The sequence below is a fragment of the Oncorhynchus gorbuscha genome, linkage group LG09, assembly GCF_021184085.1.
Source record: "Oncorhynchus gorbuscha isolate QuinsamMale2020 ecotype Even-year linkage group LG09, OgorEven_v1.0, whole genome shotgun sequence".
Lineage (NCBI taxonomy): Eukaryota > Metazoa > Chordata > Actinopteri > Salmoniformes > Salmonidae > Oncorhynchus > Oncorhynchus gorbuscha.
Window position 1 is genome coordinate 3,485,576 of NC_060181.1, and position 21,978 is coordinate 3,507,553.

The 21,978-nt window shown below is 46.8% G+C and overlaps 1 protein-coding gene across 1 annotated transcript in view; it reads right to left on the bottom strand.

Annotated features, from left to right (window-relative positions):
* Window positions 1-21,978, bottom strand: part of LOC124042645 (CUB and sushi domain-containing protein 1-like) — an 842,040-nt gene that overhangs the window by 35,941 nt on the left and 784,121 nt on the right. Inside the window, 3 exon segments of the mRNA XM_046360721.1 lie at window positions 550-723; window positions 14,987-15,166; window positions 19,879-20,055. Coding sequence (XP_046216677.1) covers window positions 550-723; window positions 14,987-15,166; window positions 19,879-20,055 — 531 coding nt within the window.

Sequence of the window (21,978 nt, forward strand, 5' to 3'; positions counted from 1 at the left end):
ATTTTTCATATAATGTTACTTTAGCTAACATGATGACAACGATGTAGGCTGTGTAGCGGTTTGGCATGGAAAGGCTTTCCTCCGGTCACGTATAGCTGATGCGTTGTACATTGAAGTCCACAAATGAAGGGAAGAGGTGAGAAGAGGAGAGTGCATAGAAGGAAGAAGGAATACAACGTGGCTGCTATGAAAGTGAAATGTGTTTACGCGTGATCAGAGGTGTATGGCCGTATTGAACGTGTCACTGTCTGTCACATCAAATTTGTTTCTCGACCTGTGTGCACCTACGTTGTAAAATATAGTTCATAGTCTAGGTTGTAACAACCTCATGATGGGTACAGGGACAACTGGGACAACTGTACATTGAACTGGGTGAATGGCATACGAATGTCAGTCATCCATTATGCTGTATTAGAAATAAGGCCATGCTCATTAAAAAAAATTGCCCATCTTCATTTGAAACGGCACTGACCACCAATGCTATACATGGCATGTCCTTACAGCTATTTGAAGCTCAGCTATACAGGTATATTCCAGGGGTTTACTTACGGAAGCACTGTGGTTTTTCTCCAATCCAGGTGCCGTTTCCCTGGCAGGTGATCATGGTGGGCAGGGAGAGCTGGTAACCCTGGTTACAGGCGTAACTAACGCTGTTGCCCCAGGTGAAGTCTGTTCCAACCACCTGGCCGTTAGGAATGGGAGGCGGGGCCATACACACTATAGCTGGAGAGAGAGAGATTCAGATTTTTTTTAAACAAAAATATAGATTAAGAGTTGGATACTCTTGAATTATTTTATACAAGGACATTTACAGGATACTGCCCTCCACAACATAACCTTCACTATGTCACCAGGACATTTACAGGATACTGCCCTCCACAACATAACCTTCACTATGTCACCAGGACATATACAGGATACTGCCCTCCACAACATAACCTTCACTATGTCACCAGGACATTTACAGGATACTGCCCTCCACAACATAACCTTCACTATGTCACCAGGACATTTACAGGATACTGCCCTCCACAACATAACCTTCACTATGTCACCAGGACATTTACAGGATACTGCCCTCCGCAACATAACCTTCACTATGTCACCAGGACATTTACAGGATACTGCCCTCCGCAACGTAACCTTCACTATGTCACCAGGACATTTACAGGATACTGCCCTCCGCAACATAACCTTCACTATGTCACCATGTCACCAGGACATTTACAGGATACTGCCCTCCACAACACTATGTCACCAGGACATATACAGGATACTGCCCTCCGCAACATAACCTTCACTATGTCACCAGGACATTTACAGGATACTGCCCTCCGCAACATAACCTTCACTATGTCACCAGGACATTTACAGGATACTGCCCTCCACAACATAACCTTCACTATGTCACCAGGACATTTACAGGATATGTCATGAAGGTGATAGAGGACCCAAACGCGACTTAACAGAAACAGAGTTTATTAATGTTCAAAACGGAATAACTGAAATCCTCTAGATTTGTAGAGGGGAAAACAACTGGAGAAGCGGCCACAGACTGCAGGTCGCTTCGGGTAGGCGCAGGCCGTAGTCGACTGAGACACCTGCTCACACGCAGCGTCTGAAGAAGGCACAAAACACGACAGGACAGGGTGATACACAATCACGGCAAAAAACACGACAGGACAGGGCGAAACGCAATCACAGCATGGAATACAAAACAAGGAACCGACGGAACAGGAACGGATCACAAAGGAATAAATAGGGACTCAAATCAGGGGAAAGGATCGGGAACAGGTGTGGGAAGACTAAATGATGATTAGGGAATAGGAACAGCTGGGAGCAGGAACGGAACGATAGAGAGAAGAGAGAGCGAGAGAGTGAGAGAGGGAGGGGGAGAGAGAGGGCTAGAAGGAGGGAAAGAACCAAATAAGACCAGCAGAGGGAAACGAATAGAATGGGAAGCACAGGGACAAGACAAGATAATAAATGACAAACATGACAGTACCCCCCACTCACCGAGCGCCTCCTGGCGCTCTCGAGAGGAACACTGGCGGCAACGGAGGAAATCATAGATCAAACGGTCCAGCACGTCCCGAGAAAGAACCCAACTCCTCTCCTCAGGACCGTAACGAAAAACGATAAAAAGGGAAACTAGGGTACTACTCTAAAAAAAAAATGAGAACTAGGGACAGACTGAGACACAGCAAGGGCAGGGACAAGAACAGGAGAGATGCGATGGCAGGGAACAGACTGAGACCCAGCAAGACCAGGAGCAGAAGCAGAAAAAAATTACCAGACTTCTTCTGCGCGCAGTCTGAACACGCAGCCACGAAACGGCGCGTGTCACGCTCCTGAGTCGGCCACCAAAAGCGCTGGCGAATAGACGCAAGAGTGCCTCGAACACCGGGATGACCAGCTAACTTGGCAGAGTGAGCCCACTGAAGAACAGCCAGACGAGTGGAAACAGGAACGAAAAGGAGGTTACTAGGACAAGCGCGCGGCGACGCAGTGTGCGTGAGTGCTTGCTTAACCTGTCTTTCAATTCCCCAGACTGTCAACCCGACAACACGCCCATAAGGAAGAATCCCCTCGGGATCAGTAGAAGCCACAGAAGAACTAAACAGACGGGATAAGGCATCAGGCTTGGTGTTCTTGCTACCCGGACGGTAAGAAATCACAAACTCGAAACGAGCGAAAAACAACGCCCAACGAGCTTGACGGGCATTAAGTCGTTTGGCAGAACGGATGTACTCAAGGTTCTTATGGTCTGTCCAAACGACAAAGGAACGGTCGCCCCCTCCAACCACTGTCGCCATTCGCCTAGGGCTAAGCGGATGGCGAGCAGTTCACGGTTACCCACATCATAGTTGCGCTCAGATGGCGACAGGCGATGAGAAAAATAAGCGCACGGATGAACCTTATCGTCAGACTGGAAGCGCTGGGATAGAATGGCTCCCACGCCTACCTCTGAAGCGTCAACCTCGACAATGAATTGTCTAGTGACGTCAGGAGTAACGAGGATAGGAGCGGACGTAAAACGTTCCTTTAGAAGATCAAAAGCTCCCTGGGCGGAACCGGACCACTTAAAACACGTCTTGACAGAAGTAAGAGCTGTGAGAGGGGCAGCAACTTGACCGAAATTACGAATGAAACGCCGATAGAAATTGGCGAAACCTAAAAAGCGCTGCAACTCGACACGTGACCTTGGAACGGGCCAATCACTGACAGCTTGGACCTTAGCGGAATCCATCTGAATGCCTTCAGCGGAAATAACGGAACCGAGAAAAGTAACGGAGGAGACATGAAAAGAGCACTTCTCAGCCTTTACGTAGAGACAATTCTCTAAAAGGCGCTGTAGAACACGTCGAACGTGCTGAACATGAATCTCGAGTGACGGAGAAAAAATCAGGATATCGTCAAGATAGACAAAAACAAAAATGTTCAGCATGTCTCTCAGAACATCATTAACTAATGCCTGAAAAACAGCTGGCGCATTGGCGAGACCGAACGGCAGAACCCGGTACTCAAAATGCCCTAACGGAGTGTTAAACGCCGTTTTCCACTCGTCCCCCTCTCTGATGCGCACGAGATGGTAAGCGTTACGAAGGTCCAACTTAGTAAAGCACCTGGCTCCCTGCAGAATCTCGAAGGCTGATGACATAAGGGGAAGCGGATAACGATTCTTAACCGTTATGTCATTCAGCCCTCGATAATCCACGCAGGGGCGCAGAGTACCGTCCTTCTTCTTAACAAAAAAGAACCCCGCCCCGGCCGGAGAAGAAGAAGGCACTATGGTACCGGCGTCAAGAGACACAGACAAATAATCCTCGAGAGCCTTACGTTCGGGAGCCGACAGAGAGTATAGTCTACCTCGAGGAGGCGTGGTCCCTGGAAGGAGATCAATACTACAATCATACGACCGGTGAGGAGGAGAGGAGTTGGCTCGGGACCGACTGAAGACCGTGCGCAGATCATGATATTCCTCCGGCACTCCTGTCAAATCGCCAGGTTCCTCCTGAGAAGTAGGGAGAGAAGAAACGGGAGGGATGGCAGACATTAAACACTTCACATGACAAGAAACGTTCCAGGATAGGATAGAATTACTAGACCAATTAATAGAAGGATTATGACATACTAGCCAGGGATGACCCAAAACAACAGGTGTAAACGGTGAACGGAAAATCAAAAAAGAAATAGTCTCACTGTGGTTACCAGATACTGTGAGAGTTAAAGGTAGTGTCTCAAATTTGATACTGGGAAGATGACTACCATCTAAGGCAAACATGGGCGTAGGCTTGTCTAACGGTCTGAAAGGAATGTTATGTTTCCGAACCCATGCTTCGTCCATGAAACAACCCTCAGCCCCAGAGTCAATCAAGGCACTGCATGTAGCACCCGAACCGGTCCAGCGTAGATGGACCGACATAGTAGTACAAGATCTAGATGAAGGGACCTGAGTAGTAGCGCTCACCAGTAGCCCTCCGCTTACTGATGGGCTCTGGCCTCTTACTGGACATGAATTAACAAAATGTCCAGCAACTCCGCAATAGAGGCACAGGCGGTTGGTGATCCTCCGTTCCCTCTCCTTAGTCGAGATGCGAATCCCTCCCAGCTGCATGGGCTCAGTCTCAAAGCCAGAGGAGGGAGATGGTTGCGATGCGGAGCAGGGAAACACCGTTGATGCGAGCTCTCTTCCACGAGCCCGGTGACGAAGATCTACCCGTCGTTCTATGCGGATGGCGAGAGCAATCAAAGAGTCCACATCTGAAGGAACCTCCCGGGAGAGAATCTCATCCTTAACCACTGCGTGAGTCCCTCCAGAAAACGAGCGAGCAGCGCCGGCTCGTTCCACTCACTAGAGGCAGCAAGAGTGCGAAACTCAATGGAATAATCCGTTATGGACCGTTCACCTTGGCATAAGGAAGCCAGGGCCCTAGAAGCCTCCCCACCAAAAACTGAACGGTCAAAAACCCGAATCATCTCCTCTTTAAAGTTCTGGAATTTGTTAGAGCAATCAGCCCTTGCCTCCCAGATAGCTGTGCCCCATTCTCGAGCCCGGCCAGTAAGGAGTGAAATGACGTAAGCAACCCGAGCTCTCTCTCTAGAGTATGTGTTGGGTTGAGAGAGAACACAATCTCACACTGCGTGAGAAAGGAGCGGCACTCAGTGGGCTGCCCGGAGTAGCAAGGTGGGTTATTAACCCTAGGTTCTGGAGGCTCGGCAGGCCAGGAAGTAACAGGTGGCACGAGACGTAGACTCTGGAACTGTCCAGAGAGGTCGGAAACCTGAGCAGCCAGGTTTTCCACGGCCTGGCGAGCAGCAGACAATTCCTGCTCGTGTCTGCCGAGCATGGCTCCTTGGATCTTGACGGCAGTGTAAACAGCGTCTGAAGTCGCTGGGTCCATTCCTTGGTCGGTTCCTTCTGTCATGAAGGTGATAGAGGACCCAAACGCGACTTAACAGAAACAGAGTTTATTAATGTTCAAAACGGAATAACTGAAATCCTCTAGATTTGTAGAGGGGAAAACAACTGGAGAAGCGGCCACAGACTGCAGGTCGCTTCGGGTAGGCGCAGGCCGTAGTCGACTGAGACACCTGCTCACACGCAGCGTCTGAAGAAGGCACAAAACACGACAGGACAGGGTGATACACAATCACGGCAAAAAACACGACAGGACAGGGCGAAACGCAATCACAGCATGGAATACAAAACAAGGAACCGACGGAACAGGAACGGATCACAAAGGAATAAATAGGGACTCAAATCAGGGGAAAGGATCGGGAACAGGTGTGGGAAGACTAAATGATGATTAGGGGAATAGGAACAGCTGGGAGCAGGAACGGAACGATAGAGAGAAGAGAGAGCGAGAGAGTGAGAGAGGGAGGGGGAGAGAGAGGGCTAGAAGGAGGGAAAGAACCAAATAAGACCAGCAGAGGGAAACGAATAGAATGGGAAGCACAGGGACAAGACAAGATAATAAATGACAAACATGACAGGATACTGCCCTCCACAACATAACCTTCACTATGTCACCAGGACATTTACAGGATACTGCCCTCCGCAACATAACCTTCACTATGTCACCAGGACATTTACAGGATACTGCCCTCCGCAACGTAACCTTCACTATGTCACCAGGACATTTACAGGATACTGCCCTCCGCAACATAACCTTCACTATGTCACCATGTCACCAGGACATTTACAGGATACTGCCCTCCACAACACTATGTCACCAGGACATATACAGGATACTGCCCTCCGCAACATAACCTTCACTATGTCACCAGGACATTTACAGGATACTGCCCTCTACAACACTATGTCACCAGGACATATACAGGATACTACCCTCTACAACACTATGTCACCAGGACATATACAGGATACTACCCTCTACAACACTATGTCACCAGGACATATACAGGATACTACCCTCTACAACACTATGTCACCAGGACATATACAGGATACTACCCTCCACAACACTATGTCACCAGGACATATACAGGATACTACCCTCTACAACACTATGTCACCAGGACATATACAGGATACTACCCTCTACAACACTATGTCACCAGGACATATACAGGATACTACCCTCCACAACATAACCTTCACTCCAAATCAAATCTCCAAACCTAAAACATGATATTGGACAAAGGTTCTGGAAAGATTGTTATTGCCAAAGACTATACAGCTCATGCTCTGGGAAACCAACATCCAGCACAGGAAGTGGAAACCTGAACATACCATCCAACCTGGAAATGAGTGAGTAATGTTTAGTCTGAAGCTACTTTTAAAGTCAATAAGAAAAGGACATTTACAACGATATATTTTCCTTTATAAGGACTGAATGCTAAGTTAAGGCTACCAAGCTTACTAGGACAGAACATATCTGGCTGCAACTTCAATTAGCACTGAGGTGCGAAGTGAGAGGTGCCAAAGCCCTTGAGCCCAACAACGGCAGGAGAGTTTCACAGCCTCCCCCTTCCCAAATGGAGAGGCTTTTGAGACTGCCTACTCCTTGGCTTCCCCATGTGCAGAGGTCCTCACAATACAATACCCCTTGGATGTAAACAATGAAAAGGCACGGAACGAGTACAAAAATAAGCTCCTAACAGATAATCCAGAGCCACTTTTTGCTAACTGCTACAAAAATGGGAACATAGGCAACATAATATTCCATACAGACCATTGTTTGGCATGGCGCAGTGATATATTAACACGCTACCCCTCTGTTAAGGGGGCTGGGGTATTAGCAATAGGTGGAAACTCAGGAGTGTCATGTCAACCTCTACAAGCTAATGTCAACCTGTACGAGCTAATATCAACATCTACAAACTAATGTCAACCTCTACAAGCTAATGTCAACCTCTACAAGCTAATATCAACCTCTACAAGCTAATGTCAACCTGTACGAGCTAATATCAACATCTACAAGCTAATGTCAACCTCTACAAGCCAATGTCAACCTCTACAAGCCAATGTCAACCTCTACAAGCTACCACACCCCCACTGAGCCCCTCCCCCCATACCACAGAGGACATACACAGACCACTCCTTATGGACTCAAACCGGAAATATATACAAGAAAATTAACTTTTTCCAAAACAAACAGTGTCTAAACTCTGGTGTCCAAAACACCCAGCACGCCCTAGACCCTCTGTCTGAGGACCAAACACCCAGCACGCCCTAGACCCTCTGTCTGAGGACCAAACACCCAGCATGCCCTAGACCTTCTGTCTGAGGACCAAACACCCAGCATGCCCTAGACCTTCTGTCTGAGGACCAAACACCCAGCATGCCCTAGACCTTCTGTCTGAGGACCAAACACCCAGCATGCCCTAGACCTTCTGTCTGAGGACCAAACGCCCAGCATGCCCTAGACCTTCTGTCTGAGGACCAAACACCCAGCGCGCCCTAGACCTTCTGTCTGAGGACCAACTAGGCTCACCTAGCCACAAGATAATACACACCGGCAGAAACGACCTGAGAACACGGCATGAAAGGGTGGCCACAGCACTGAAGGGAGTGATTGAAAAAGCTGCATATATACATACCATTCAAAAGTTTTGGTTCACATTGCCTCCACCCCCAGACCATCACATTGCCTCCACCCCCAGACCATCACATTGCCTCCACCCCCAGACCATCACATTGCCTCCTCCCCCAGACCATCACATTGTCTCCACCCCCAGACCATCACATTGCCTCCACCCCCAGACCATCACATTGCCTCCACCCCCAGACCATCACATTGCCTCCTCCCCCAGACCATCACATTGCCTCCTCCCCCAGACCATCACATTGCCTCCACCCCCAGACCATCACATTGCCTCCTCCCCCAGACCATCACATTGCCTCCTCCCCCAGACCATCACATTGCCTCCTCCCCCAGACCATCACATTGCCTCCTCCCCCAGACCATCACATTGCCTCCACCCCCAGACCATCACATTGCCTCCACCCCCAGACCATCACATTGCCTCCTCTCCTCCCCCAGACCATCACATTGCCTCCTCCCCCAGACCATCACATTGCCTCCTCCCCCAGACCATCACATTGCCTCCTCCCCCAGACCATCACATTGCCTCCTCCCCCAGACCATCACATTGCCTCCACCCCCAGACCATCACATTGCCTCCTCTCCTCCCCCAGACCATCACATTGCCTCCTCTCCTCCCCCAGACCATCACATTGCCTCCTCCCCCAGACCATCACATTGCCTCCTCCCCCAGACCATCACATTGCCTCCACCTCCAGACCATCACATTGCCTCCTCCCCCAGACCATCACATTGCCTCCCCCAGACCATCACATTGCCTCCACCTCCAGACCATCACATTGCCTCCACCCCCAGACCATCACATTGCCTCCTCTCCTCCCCCAGACCATCACATTGCCTCCTCCCCCAGACCATCACATTGCCTCCTCCCCCAGACCATCACATTGCCTCCACCCCCAGACCATCACATTGCCTCCTCTCCTCCCCCAGACCATCACATTGCCTCCTCTCCTCCCCCAGACCATCACATTGCCTCCTCCCCCAGACCATCACATTGCCTCCTCCCCCAGACCATCACATTGCCTCCACTTCCAGACCATCACATTGCCTCCTCCCCCAGACCATCACATTGCCTCCCCCAGACCATCACATTGCCTCCTCCCCCAGACCATCACATTGCCTCCACTTCCAGACCATCACATTGCCTCCTCCCCCAGACCATCACATTGCCTCCCCCAGACCATCACATTGCCTCCTCCCCCAGACCATCACATTGCCTCCACCTCCAAACCATCACATTGCCTCCTCCCCCAGACCATCACATTGCCTCCTCCCCCAGACCATCACATTGCCTCCTCCCCCAGACCATCACATTGCCTCCTCCCCCAGACCATCACATTGCCTCCTCCCCCAGACCATCACATTGCCTCCTCCCCCAGACCATCACATTGCCTCCTCCCCCAGACCATCACATTGCCTCCTCCCCCAGACCATCACATTGCCTCCTCCTCCATGCCTCCTTTCTGCGTCTCAAGAATGTTCTTCTTTTTGATCCGAACACCTCAAACTTAGATTTGTTTGTCCATAACGCTTGTTTCCAATCTTCCTCTGTCCAGTGTCTGTGTTCTTTTGCTAATCTGAATCTTTTATTTTTATTGGCCAGTCTGAGATATGGCTTTTTCTTTGCAACTCTGCCTAGAAGGCCAGCATCAAGGAGTCACCTCTTCACTGTTTACGTAGAGACTGATGTTTTGTAGGTACTATTTAATGAAGCCGCCAGACGAGGACTTGTGAAGCGTCTGTTTCTCAAACTAGACACTCTAATGTACTTTTTCATTCTCAGTTGTGCACCGGGGCCTCCCACTCCTCTTTCTATTCTGGTTAGGGCCAGTTTGCGCTGTTCTGAGAAGGGAGTAGTACACATCGTTGTACAAGATCTTCAGTTTCTTGATAATTTCTCACATGGAATAGCCTTCATTTTTCAGAACAAAAATAGACTGACTAGTTTCAGAAGAAAGTTCTTTGTTTCTGGCCATTTTGTGCCTGTAATCGAAACCACAAATGTTGATGCTCCAGATAGTCTGGCTAGTCAGACAGACTAGTCTAAAGAAGGCCAGTTTTATTGCTTCTTTAATCAGAACAACTAACTGCTTTCATTTGTGCTAACATATTTGCAAAAGGGTTTTCTAATGATCAATTAACCTTATAAAATGATAAACTTGGATTAGCTAACACAACGTGCCATTGGAACACAGGAGTGATGGTTGCTGATAATGGGCCTATGTAGATATTCCATAAAAAATCTGCCGTTTCCAGCTACAATTGTCATTTACAATATTAACAATGTGTACACTGCATTTCTGATCAATTTTATGTTATTTCAATGGAAACATTTTTTGATTTTCTTTCAAAAACAAGGACATTTCAAACTTTTGAACTGTCGTACAGTTAGTTAATACATTTTGTCTCTAGCTAGCTACTGGCTGCTAGGCAACTGTGCCAATTCTATATATTTAACCTTTATTTTACTAGGCAAGTCAGTTAAGCCTATGGGACTCCCAATCCCAGCCGGTTGTGATACGGCCTGGAATCGAACCAGGGTCTGTAATGAAACCTATAGCACTGAGATCCACTCGTGAGCTCATATATATTTACAAAACAATATTTGAGCTATTAGAAATGATGCAGACAATTACATTGATGCAACTATCTGCTATACTAAAGCTGATTTAACCCCCCCCCAAAAAAAAAAATGTAAGGGAACCTAACAACAAATACAATCCCTCCTAGACAAAATGTTGTGCCTCAATGGTGAAAACTTAGCAGGAATCTTAAACTCTTCAACATTATCCTCAGCTCTGGCATCATTTGGAACCAATGCCTGATCACCTCTTCCCACAAAAGTAATTAGCGTAGAATATGTCATAAAAAATCATCTGCAGTATAACAGTAACAACTCCAACATTTCAACAACTCCAACATTTCAACAACTCCAACATTTCAACAACTCCAACATTTCAACAACTCCAACATTTCAACAACAACTCCAACATTTCAACAACTCCAACATTTCAACAACTCCAACATTTCAACAACTCCAACATTTCAACAACTCCAACATTTCAACAACTCCAACATTTCAACAACTCCAACATTTCCTGAGTAAATGTCAAATGGGCTTCTTACCAAAATACTGTACAACAGACCATGTATTCCTTACAAACAAAATAAAAGCAAAGTCTTCTCATACTTTGTTGATTTAAAAAGCTTTTGACTATCTGGTATGAGGGTCTGCTATATACAGGTAATTATTGATGGAAAGTGGTGTTGGGAGGAAAGCCTATGACGTTTCAAAATCAGTGTAGACATAAAACAAATGTGCATTTAAAATGGGCAATTAACACACATATTTCTTTCCCCAGGGCAGGGAAGCAGCTTGAACCCCACCCTCTTCAACATACAGTATTCTGCATATGAATGAATATGAATGAATTTGCGAGGGCACTAGAACAATCTGCAGCACACGACTCAGTTTTGCTGATGATATGGTGATTCTTTCCTCGACCAAGAAGGGCCTACTGGAGGACCTAGATATTCTATACTGTCAGACTTGGGTCTCAGTGCCTTTAAATAATTACACCTTGCTGGGCCTAAACAGCAACACCACATGTAACTTCCACAAGGCTGTGAACCATCTGAGAGACACGGCAAGGAGGGCCTTCTACGCCATCAAAAGAAACATCAAATTCATCATACCAATTAGGATCTGGCAAAAAAATGCTCGATTAAGTTCTAGAACCCATTGCCCTTTGTGGTTGTGAGGTCTGAGGTCCGCTCACCAACCAAGACTTCACAAAATGGGACAAAAACACAATTGAGACTCTGCATGCAGAATTCTTCAACAACATACACAAAAATATAATCTGTGTACAACGTAAACCCCAAACAATGAGCAGAATTAGGTCGATACCCGCTAATTACCAAATCCAGACAAGAGACGTTAAATTCTACAACGACCTAAAAGGAAGCGATTCCCAAACCTTCCGTAACAAATGTATCACCTACAGAGAGATTAACCTGGAGAAGAGTCCCCTAAGCAAGCTGATCCTGGGGGGTCTGTTCACAGACCCCACAGAGCACCAGGACAGCAACCCAATTAGACCCATCCAAATCATAAGAAAGGAAAAAGATAAATATTTGACACACTGGAAAGAATCAACCAAAGAACAGAGCATATCTGAATGCTATGTTGCCCTAAACAGAGAGTACACCGTGGCAGAATACCTGACCACTGTGACTGACCCTAAACAGAGAGTACACCGTGGCAGAATACCTGACCACTGTGACTGACCCTAAACAGAGAGTACACCGTGGCAGAATACCTGACCACTGTGACTGACCCTAAACAGAGAGTACACCGTGGCAGAATACCTCACCACTGACTGACTGACCCTAAACAGACCCTAAACAGAGTACACCGTGGCAGAATACCTGACCACTGTGACTGACCCTAAACAGAGAGTACACCGTGGCAGAATACCTGACCACTGTGACTGACCCTAAACAGAGAGTACACCGTGGCAGAATACCTGACCACTGTGACTGACCCTAAACAGAGAGTACACCGTGGCAGAATACCTGACCACTGTGACTGACCCTAAACAGAGAGTACACCGTGGCAGAATACCTGACCACTGTGACTGACCCAACATTAAGGAAAGCTTTGACTATGTACAGACTCGGTGAGCATAGCCTTGCTATTGAGAAAGGCTGCCGTAGGCAGACCTGGCTCTCAAGAGAAGACAGTCTATGTGCTCATTGCCCACAAAATGAGGTGGAAACTGAGCTGCGAAACTGAGATTTTTATTTGGATTTCATGTAACGGACAAACACAAAATTGTCCAAATTGGTGAAGTGAAATGGAAAAAAATACACAAATATGTTTCAAAATAATTTTAAAAATGTCAAATGTAAAAGTGGTGTGTATTCTTTGCTATGAAGCCCCTGAATAAGATCTGGAGAAACCAATTACCTCCAGAAGTCAAATAATTAGTTCAAGTCCACCTGTGTGCAATCTAGGTGTCACATGATCTATCATATGATCTCATTATATATACACGTTTTTCTGAAAAGGCCCCAGAGTCTGCAACAGCACTGAGCAAGGGGCACCATGAAGACTATAAAGAGCTCTCCAAACAGGTCAGGGACAACGTTGAGGAGAAGTACAGATCAGTGTTTATAAAAACATATCTGAAACTTTGAACATCCCACAGAGCACCATTAAATCCATTATTAAAAAATGGAAAGAATATGGCACCACAACAAACCTACCAAGAGAGGGTCGCCCACCAAAACTCATGGACCAGGCAAGGAGGCCATTAATCAGAGAGGCAACAAAGAGACAAAAGATAACACTGAAGAGGCTGAAAAGCTCCACAGAGGAGATTGGAGTATCTGTCCATAGGACAGCTGTACACTCTACAGAGCTGGGCTTTACGGAAGAGTGGCCAGAAAAAAGCCATTGCTTAAAGAAAAAAATAAGCAAACATGTTTGGTGTTCACCAAAAGGCATGTGGGAGACTCCCCAGAAATATGGAAGAAGGTACTCTGGTGTGATGAGACTAAAATGGAGATTTTAGGCCATCAAGGAAAATGCTATGTTTGGAGCAAACTCAACACCCCTCATCACCCCAAGAACACCATCCCCACAGTGGAGCATTGTGGTGGCAGCATCATGCTGTGGGGATGTTTTTCATCGGCAGGGAATGGCCTTGGCAAAGCCCAGACCTCAATCCAATTGAGAATCTGTTGTATGATTTAAAGATTTCTGTACACAAGCGGAACCCATCCAACTTGAAGGAGCTGGAGCAGTTTTGCCTTGAAGGATGGGCAAAATTCCCAATGGCAAGATGTGCCAAGTTTATAGAGACATACCCCAAGAGACGCGAAGCTCAAGTTTACTGTTTGTTTGCCTTATTTCTTGATTGTTTCACGTAAAAAAATATGATTTTGCATCTTCAAAGGGGTAGGCTTGGTTATGTAAATAAAATGATACTACAACCCCCCCCCAAAAAAAAATCTGTTTTATTTCCAGGTTGTAAGGCAACAAAAGAGGAAAAACTGCCAAGGGGGGTAAATAAGCCACTGTTAGAGACACGTTTCACTCCAGATTACACTCATAAAGAATTAGAAAACAAATCAAACATTGATCATCTCTCATACCTGCGCAGAGCAGCAAGGTGGGAACAACATAGTAGAACCAGTGGAATACAACTTACATTGTTACAGCACTGTCTGTTGTCTGTAAAAACGTTTGTGAGTGTTGTGTTCGCTAATGTTTCCCTTGTTTATTTCCCTTTTTTTTGTTGTCTATTCCATTTGCTTTGGCAATGTAAACATGTGTTTCCCATGCCAATAAAGCCTTTTGAATTGATTTGAGAGTGAGAGAGAGGTGACAGACCGAGTGAGACAGACAGACAGACAGAGAGAGAGAGAGAGAGAGAAAGACAGAGAGAGAGGAGACAGACTGAGTGAGACAGACAGACAGACTGAGTGAGACAGACAGACAGACTGAGTGAGACAGACAGACAGACTGAGTGAGACAGACAGACAGACAGACAGACAGACAGACAGACAGACAGACAGACAGACAGACAGACAGACAGACAGACAGACAGACAGACAGACAGACAGACAGACAGACAGACAGACAGACAGACAGACAGACAGACAGACAGACAGACAGACAGACAGACAGACAGACAGACAGACAGACAGACAGACAGACAGACAGACAGACAGACAGACAGACAGACAGACCAAGTGAGAGAGAGACAGACAGAGAGAGAGAGAGAGTGAGTGTGAGGCAGGGGGATACAGTGTTTGTTATTGAGAGAGAGAGATTGTGCTAGAGTCTGTGTGTGTGTGTGTCTGTGCATATGTTTTTCTGTGTGTTTGTGTGCGTGTGTCAGTACCTTTGCATTGTGGCTTGGTCCCGTTCCATGTGCGGTCCTTAGTGCAGACCAGGGTTGAAGCGCGGTCAGCGTCCATAGTGAAGCCTGGGGCACACTGGAAACTCACAGTGCTGTTGTAGGTGAATTCACTGCCCAACCTCAAACCATTAGCTGGCACACCTGGATCCCCACACATAATAACTGGAGGGAGGGAGGGAGGGGGAGAGAAAGAGTCATTGAAACATCCCAATTATATTCCCCAAATCCAAGCAGTATATAGATAATGTACATATAATGTATATATAGAATGTATATAATGTATATAGATCATGTATATAGATAATTCACATAGATCATATATATATATATAATGGATATAGAGCATGTATATAGATCATGTATATAGATAATGTATATAGATCATGTATATAGATCATGTATATATAGAATGTACATAATGTATATATATTTATAATGTATATACAGTGCCTTGCGAAAGTATTCGGCCCCCTTGACCTTTGCGACCTTTTGCCACATTTCAGGCTTCAAACATAAAGATATAAAACTGTATTTCTTAGTGAAGAATCAACAACAAGTGGGACACAATCATGAAGTGGAACGACATTTATTGGATATTTCAAACTTTTTTAATAACAAATCAAAAACTGAAAAATTGGGCGTGCAAAATTATCTTTGTTTGAAGCCTGAAATGTGGCAAAAGGTCGCAAAGTTCAAGGGGGCCGAATACTTTCGCAAGGCACTGTATATATATGTATATAGATCATTCATATTGATCATGTATATGTATATAATGTATATAGATCATGTATATTTACAATGTATATAGATAATGTATATAGATCATGTATATTTACAATGTATATAGATAATGTATATAGATCATGTATATTTACAATGTATATAGATAATGTATATAGATCATTCATATTGATCATGTATATATATATATATATATATATATATAGATCATGTATATTTACAATGTATATTAACAATGTATATAGATAATGTATATAGATAATTCATATAGATCATGTATATTTACAATGTATATAGATAATGTATATAGATAATGTATATAGATAATTCACTAGCTCATCATCCTGGAGGAAAGCTCTACGTTGATTTCCTTTGTATTTGGGAAGACATAGCACTTCAGATGCAATTATAGAGAGTAAACATATCGTCTAAATCCCACAAGATGAGGTCTGTAAGACTGGAATAGTTAATGAACTGTTCTACGCTGTAGTCCCCAAAGAAACTAACATGTCAAACAAACTTACCAATCGAGACAGGCTACATGTCTCCCATGGCTTCACAGCCAATAAGCTGTTTGAAATATAAATCTAACTTCCTAGACAGTACTTATTATAGCCTATGGCTTCAAGTGGTCTTAGAGGGAAACAAACTCTGAGAAACAAACTTTCAATGGCATTGTAGTAGAACTGAGGTACATATTACTGTGAGATACTTCACCTTCCCTTCCCTATGGAGACGCAAGAGCCAGAATGTCTACCAGTGCCTGAGCCTCCTCTTCTAATACATACAAGCTGAGGAAACTGTTGCTCCAGGAGCCGTAATGGGACTCTGACTGTGCACTCTTCAATATCATTCACACAACAAGCTTCTCGTGACTCAACAGACGTAACTTCTAGAAGTCAGTAATCAGCTTGTTGTTGTTACCAGGTGTATTGTTGTCAGGATTCAGCTTGTTGTTGGTACCAGGTGTATTGTTGTTGGTACCAGGTGTATTGTTGTCAGGATTCAGCTTGTTGTTGATACCAGGTGTATTGTTGTTGATACCAGGTGTATTGTTGTCAGGATTCAGCTTGTTGTTGATACCAGGTGTATTGTTGTCGGAAGTCCCAAACCCTTGCCTCTCAGTCTATCCTTGCAGGAGGCAGACCACTGTGTGAGACCAGGACATCTCTCAGTCTATCCACCACTGTGTGAGACCAGGACATCTCTCAGTCTATCCACCACTGTGTGAGACCAGGACATCTCTCAGTCTATCCACCACTGTGTGAGACCAGGACATCTCTCAGTCTATCCACCACTGTGTGAGACCAGGACATCTCTCAGTCTATCCACCACTGTGTGAGACCAGGACATCTCTCAGTCTATCCACCACTGTGTGAGACCAGGACATCTCTCAGTCTATCCACCACTGTGTGAGACCAGGACATCTCTCAGTCTATCCACCACTGTGTGAGACCAGGACATCTCTCAGTCTATCCACCACTGTGTGAGACCAGGACATCTCTCAGTCTATCCACCACTGTGTGAGACCAGGACATCTCTCAGTCTATCCACCACTGTGTGAGACCAGGACATCTCTCAGTCTATCCACCACTGTGTGAGACCAGGACATCTCTCAGTCTATCCACCACTGTGTGAGACCAGGACATCTCTCAGTCTATCCACCACTGTGTGAGACCAGGACATCTCTCAGTCTATCCACCACTGTGTGAGACCAGGACATCTCTCAGTCTATCCACCACTGTGTGAGACCAGGACATCTCTCAGTCTATCCACCACTGTGTGAGACCAGGACATCTCTCAGTCTATCCACCACTGTGTGAGACCAGGACATCTCTCAGTCTATCCACCACTGTGTGAGACCAGGACATCTCTCAGTCTATCCACCACTGTGTGAGACCAGGACATCTCTCAGTCTATCCACCACTGTGTGAGACCAGGACATCTCTCAGTCTATCCACCACTGTGTGAGACCAGGACATCTCTCAGTCTATCCACCACTGTGTGAGACCAGGACATCTCTCAGTCTATCCACCACTGTGTGAGACCAGGACATCTCTCAGTCTATCCACCACTGTGTGAGACCAGGACATCTCTCAGTCTATCCACCACTGTGTGAGACCAGGACATCTCTCAGTCTATCCTTGCAGGAGGCAGAAGATGATCCATGATGGCGTAGCAGTAAGTTGTCGTGTCGTGTCGTGTCCCTTGTATATATAGTTTCTTTTTCGTTTTTACATATTTTTCTTCGCATATCTCTTTAAAAACATTTTGCTAAACCTAAGCTTCCAAATACTCTCCTGCAACCCGCCTCACCCAATGTAGCTATTTTTCCTAAAGTATTTATATTTACTTCGGAACCGGAACCCCTCAACTGAAGCTAGCCAGCTAACCACCAGCTATGCTAGTGGTCTTCAGCTAACCGGTCATCAGCTAACCTTTAGCTCGGAAAGCTCTCGCCAGTTCGAACAACGCGACTCTAACCAGAGCATAACGGACCTATTTATTTTTCATCCCCGGATTCCCACCGCAAACGGAACATTTTTCAGCTGGATCTTCACAACTAGCTATCTAGCTAACCGCAACCCCGGATGATTACTCCTGGCTAGCGTTTCCACCCACTTAGCTTGAAGCTGGCCCGGCCAGAGCCCAATACCCGGACCCACGACCGGTCTATCGATGTCACCACATGAAGAGGAATAAACAGACTCACCCCATCGCGACGTCCCCCAAAGGCTAACTCTCTAGCCCTCGCTATCTCCTTGCTTGCTAACTCGGCCTGCTAACTGCTAGCTTGTTTACCCCCGGCCTACGAACTGTTAGCTTGTTAGCACAGGCCTGCTAACCGTCTGAATCGCTGCGTCCCAAACACTCACTGGACCCATATTTACTTTCTATCTCTTTTCGATTTTTAATTTGTTTATACCTTCCGGAAACCTGCCTCACCCAATGTGATACGGAATCGCTATTAGTTTTAATCTTTGAGAACACACTCAAGAACCTCCAGAAGCTAACCAGCTAGCTAGCTACAAGCTACTTAGTCATTGTTAGTTTTTTTTAACCTGGATAACACTCGCCAGTCCAGCTTCCCTGCCCCATCCACCGCTGCCCCCTGGACACTGATCTCTTGGCTACATAGCTGATGCAGGCTGGACTGTCCATTAATCATGGTACTCCATTCTGCTTGTTTGTTTTATCTGTCGGCCCCGTTGCCTAGTCAACGCCATTTTACCTGCTGTTGTTGTGCTAGCTGATTAGCTGTTGTTGTCTCACCTACTGTTTTAGCTAGCTTTCCCAATTCAACACCTGTGAGTACTGTATGCCTCGCTGTATGTCTCTCTCAAATGTCAATATGCCCTGTATACTGTTGTTCAGGTTAGTTATCATTGTTTTAGTTCACAATGGAGCCCCTAGTTCCACTCTTCATACCCCTGTTACCTCCTTTGTCCCACCTCCCACACATGCGGTGACCTCACCCATTACAACCAGCATGTCCAGAGATACAACCTTTCTCATCATCACCCAGTGCCTGGGCTTACCTCCGCTGTACCCGCACCCCACAAATACCCGTCTGCACATTATGCCCTGAATATATTCTACCATGCCCGGAAACCTGCTCCTCTTATTCTCTGTCCCCAACGCTCTAGGCGACCAGTTTTAATAGCCTTTAGCCGCACCCTCATACTACTCCTTCTCTGTTCCGCGGGTGATGTGGAGGTAAACCCTCCACATCACCCACCTGAGAGAGATACAACCTCTCTCATCATCACCCAGTGCCATTGACTGTGTGACACTTTGAGTCGTCTTGAAATCTTAGATTTCTGATAAGCCAAACATTTTGAGAATCTATCAGAAATGGACTAATTAAATAAATACCAAAAACGATACCTTCAAAAGGATGAGGGGAATATCACTGCCATCCGTTACATTAGCAAGCACAGTTTATATGGAGTATACCAGGGTGTCAACTATGTGTTTTTAGTTTCTCTCTGTACCCGGGCACTCAGGAGAGAGAGAGAGAGAGAGAGAGAGAGAGAGAGAGAGAGAGAGAGAGAGAGAGAGAGAGAGAGAGAGAGAGAGAGAGAGAGAGAGAGAGACTCGTCTAAGTGTGTGTTTTTAGTTTCTCTCTGTACCCGTGCACTCAGGCATGCTCCCGGTCCAGCTCCCGTTAACCGTGCAGTGACGTGTGAGCAGTCCGTTGGAGTAGTAACCGTCTCGACAGGTGTAGGTGATGGAGCGGGAAAACACCAGGCCATCATGAGACAGGATCTGGGAGTTACGGGGTGTTCCTGGGTTCCCACAGGAGATCACTGAGAGACGGAGAGAAGTGTTAATGCAATACATATTAAGAATAGGACAGGCAAAGTGATCCCCCACTCCCTCTCTCTCCCCTTCCCTCTCTTGCTTTCTCTCCCCCTTCCCTCCCTCTCTTCTCTTCCCTCTCTCTCTCCCCCTTCCCTCTCTCTCTCCCCCTTCTCTCTCTCTCCCCCTTCCCCCTCTCTCCCCCTTCCCTCCCTCCCTCCCTCCCTTCTCTCCCCTTCCCTCTTCTCTCTCTCTCTCCCCCTTCCCTTTCCCTCCACTTCCCTCTCTCTCTCCCCCTTCCCTCTCTCCCCCTTCCTCTCTCTCCCCTTCCCTCTCTCCCCCTTCCTCTCTCCCTCCCCTCCCCCCTCTCCCTTCCCTCCCCTTCCCTCTCTCTCCCCCTTCCCTCTCTCTCCCCCTTCCATCTCTCTCCCCCTTCCCTCTCTCCCCCTTCCTCTCTCCCTCCCCTCCCCCTCTCTCCCTTCCCTCCCCTTCCCCTCTCTCTCCCCCCTCTCCCCTTCCCTCTCTCTCCCCTTCCCCTCTCTCCCCTTCCCCTCTCTCTCCCCCTTCCCTCTCTCTCCCCCTTCCCTCTCTCCCCCTTCCCTCTCTCTCTCCCCATTCTAATTCCTGTGGTCTCTCTCCCCTTCCCTCTCTCCCCCCTTCCCTCTCTCTCCCCTTCCCTCTCTCCCCCTTCCCTCTCTCTCTCCCCATTCTAATTCCTGTGGTCTCTCTCCCCTTCCCTCTCTCTCCCCCTTCCCTCTCTCTCCCCCTTCCCTCTCTCTCTCCCCATTCTAATACCTGTGGTCTCTCTCCCCTTCCCTTTCTCTCTCTCTAATTCCTAGGTCTGTGGTCTCTCTCCCCCTTCCCCTCTCTCCCCTCCCCCTTCCCCCTCTCTCTCCCCCTTCCCTCCCTCTCTCCCCTCCCCCTTCCCTCCCTCTCTCCCCTTCCCTCTCCCCCTCCCTCCCTCTCTCCCCTTCCCTTCCCTTCTCTCTCCCCCTTCCCTCTCTCTCCCCCTTCCCTTTCTCTCTCTCTAATTCCTAGGTCTGTGGTCTTTTGACCAGTGGATCCAGTGGAGGATGATGTGTATGTTCATTACTGTCTCCTCCTCCTTCCTGCTGTGTGTGTGTGTGTGTGTGTGTGTGTGTGTGTGTGTGTGTGTGTGGGCCAATCCATTGCACCACAGCTGTGTGTGTGTGTGTGTGTGTGTGTGTGTGTGTGTGTGTGTGTGTGTGTGTGTGTGTGTGTGTGTAAGCAATGGCCCCTCTATAATGACCAGCTGTGACTGGACCTTGATGTCTTTGCCAACCATGAACAGGTGGCCACCCCTCAGGCACCACACAAAGAGAGAGAAGGAGTGAGGGATGGATGGAGGGAGAGAGAGATAGAGAGGGGGAGTAAGACAGCTCTCTCTCCCTCTCGAGCTGTATGTAGAAAATGCCTGTAGAACTGCCCCTAGAACTGTCTGTCTGACTAGCTGTCTGTCTATGACAGTCTGTATGACAATCTGTATGTAGCACTGTCTGTATGACAATCTGTATCACTGTCTGTATGATGGTCTGTATGACAATCTGTAGCACTGTCTGTATGACAATCTGTAGCACTGTCTGTATGACGGTCTGTATGACAATCTGTAGCACTGTCTGTATGACAGTCTGTATGACGGTCTGTATGACAGTCTGTATGACAGTCTGTATGACAGTCTGTATGACAATCTGTTTGACAGTCTGTTTGACAATCTGAATGACAGTCTGTATGACAGTCTGTATGACAGTCTGTATGACAATCTGTTTGACAATCTGAATGTAGCACTCACTGTCTGTATGACAATCTGTATGTAGCACTGTCTGTATGACAATCTGTATGACAGTCTGTATGATAGTCTGTATGAAGGTCTGTATGATAATCTGTATGAAAATCTGTATGTAGCACTGTCT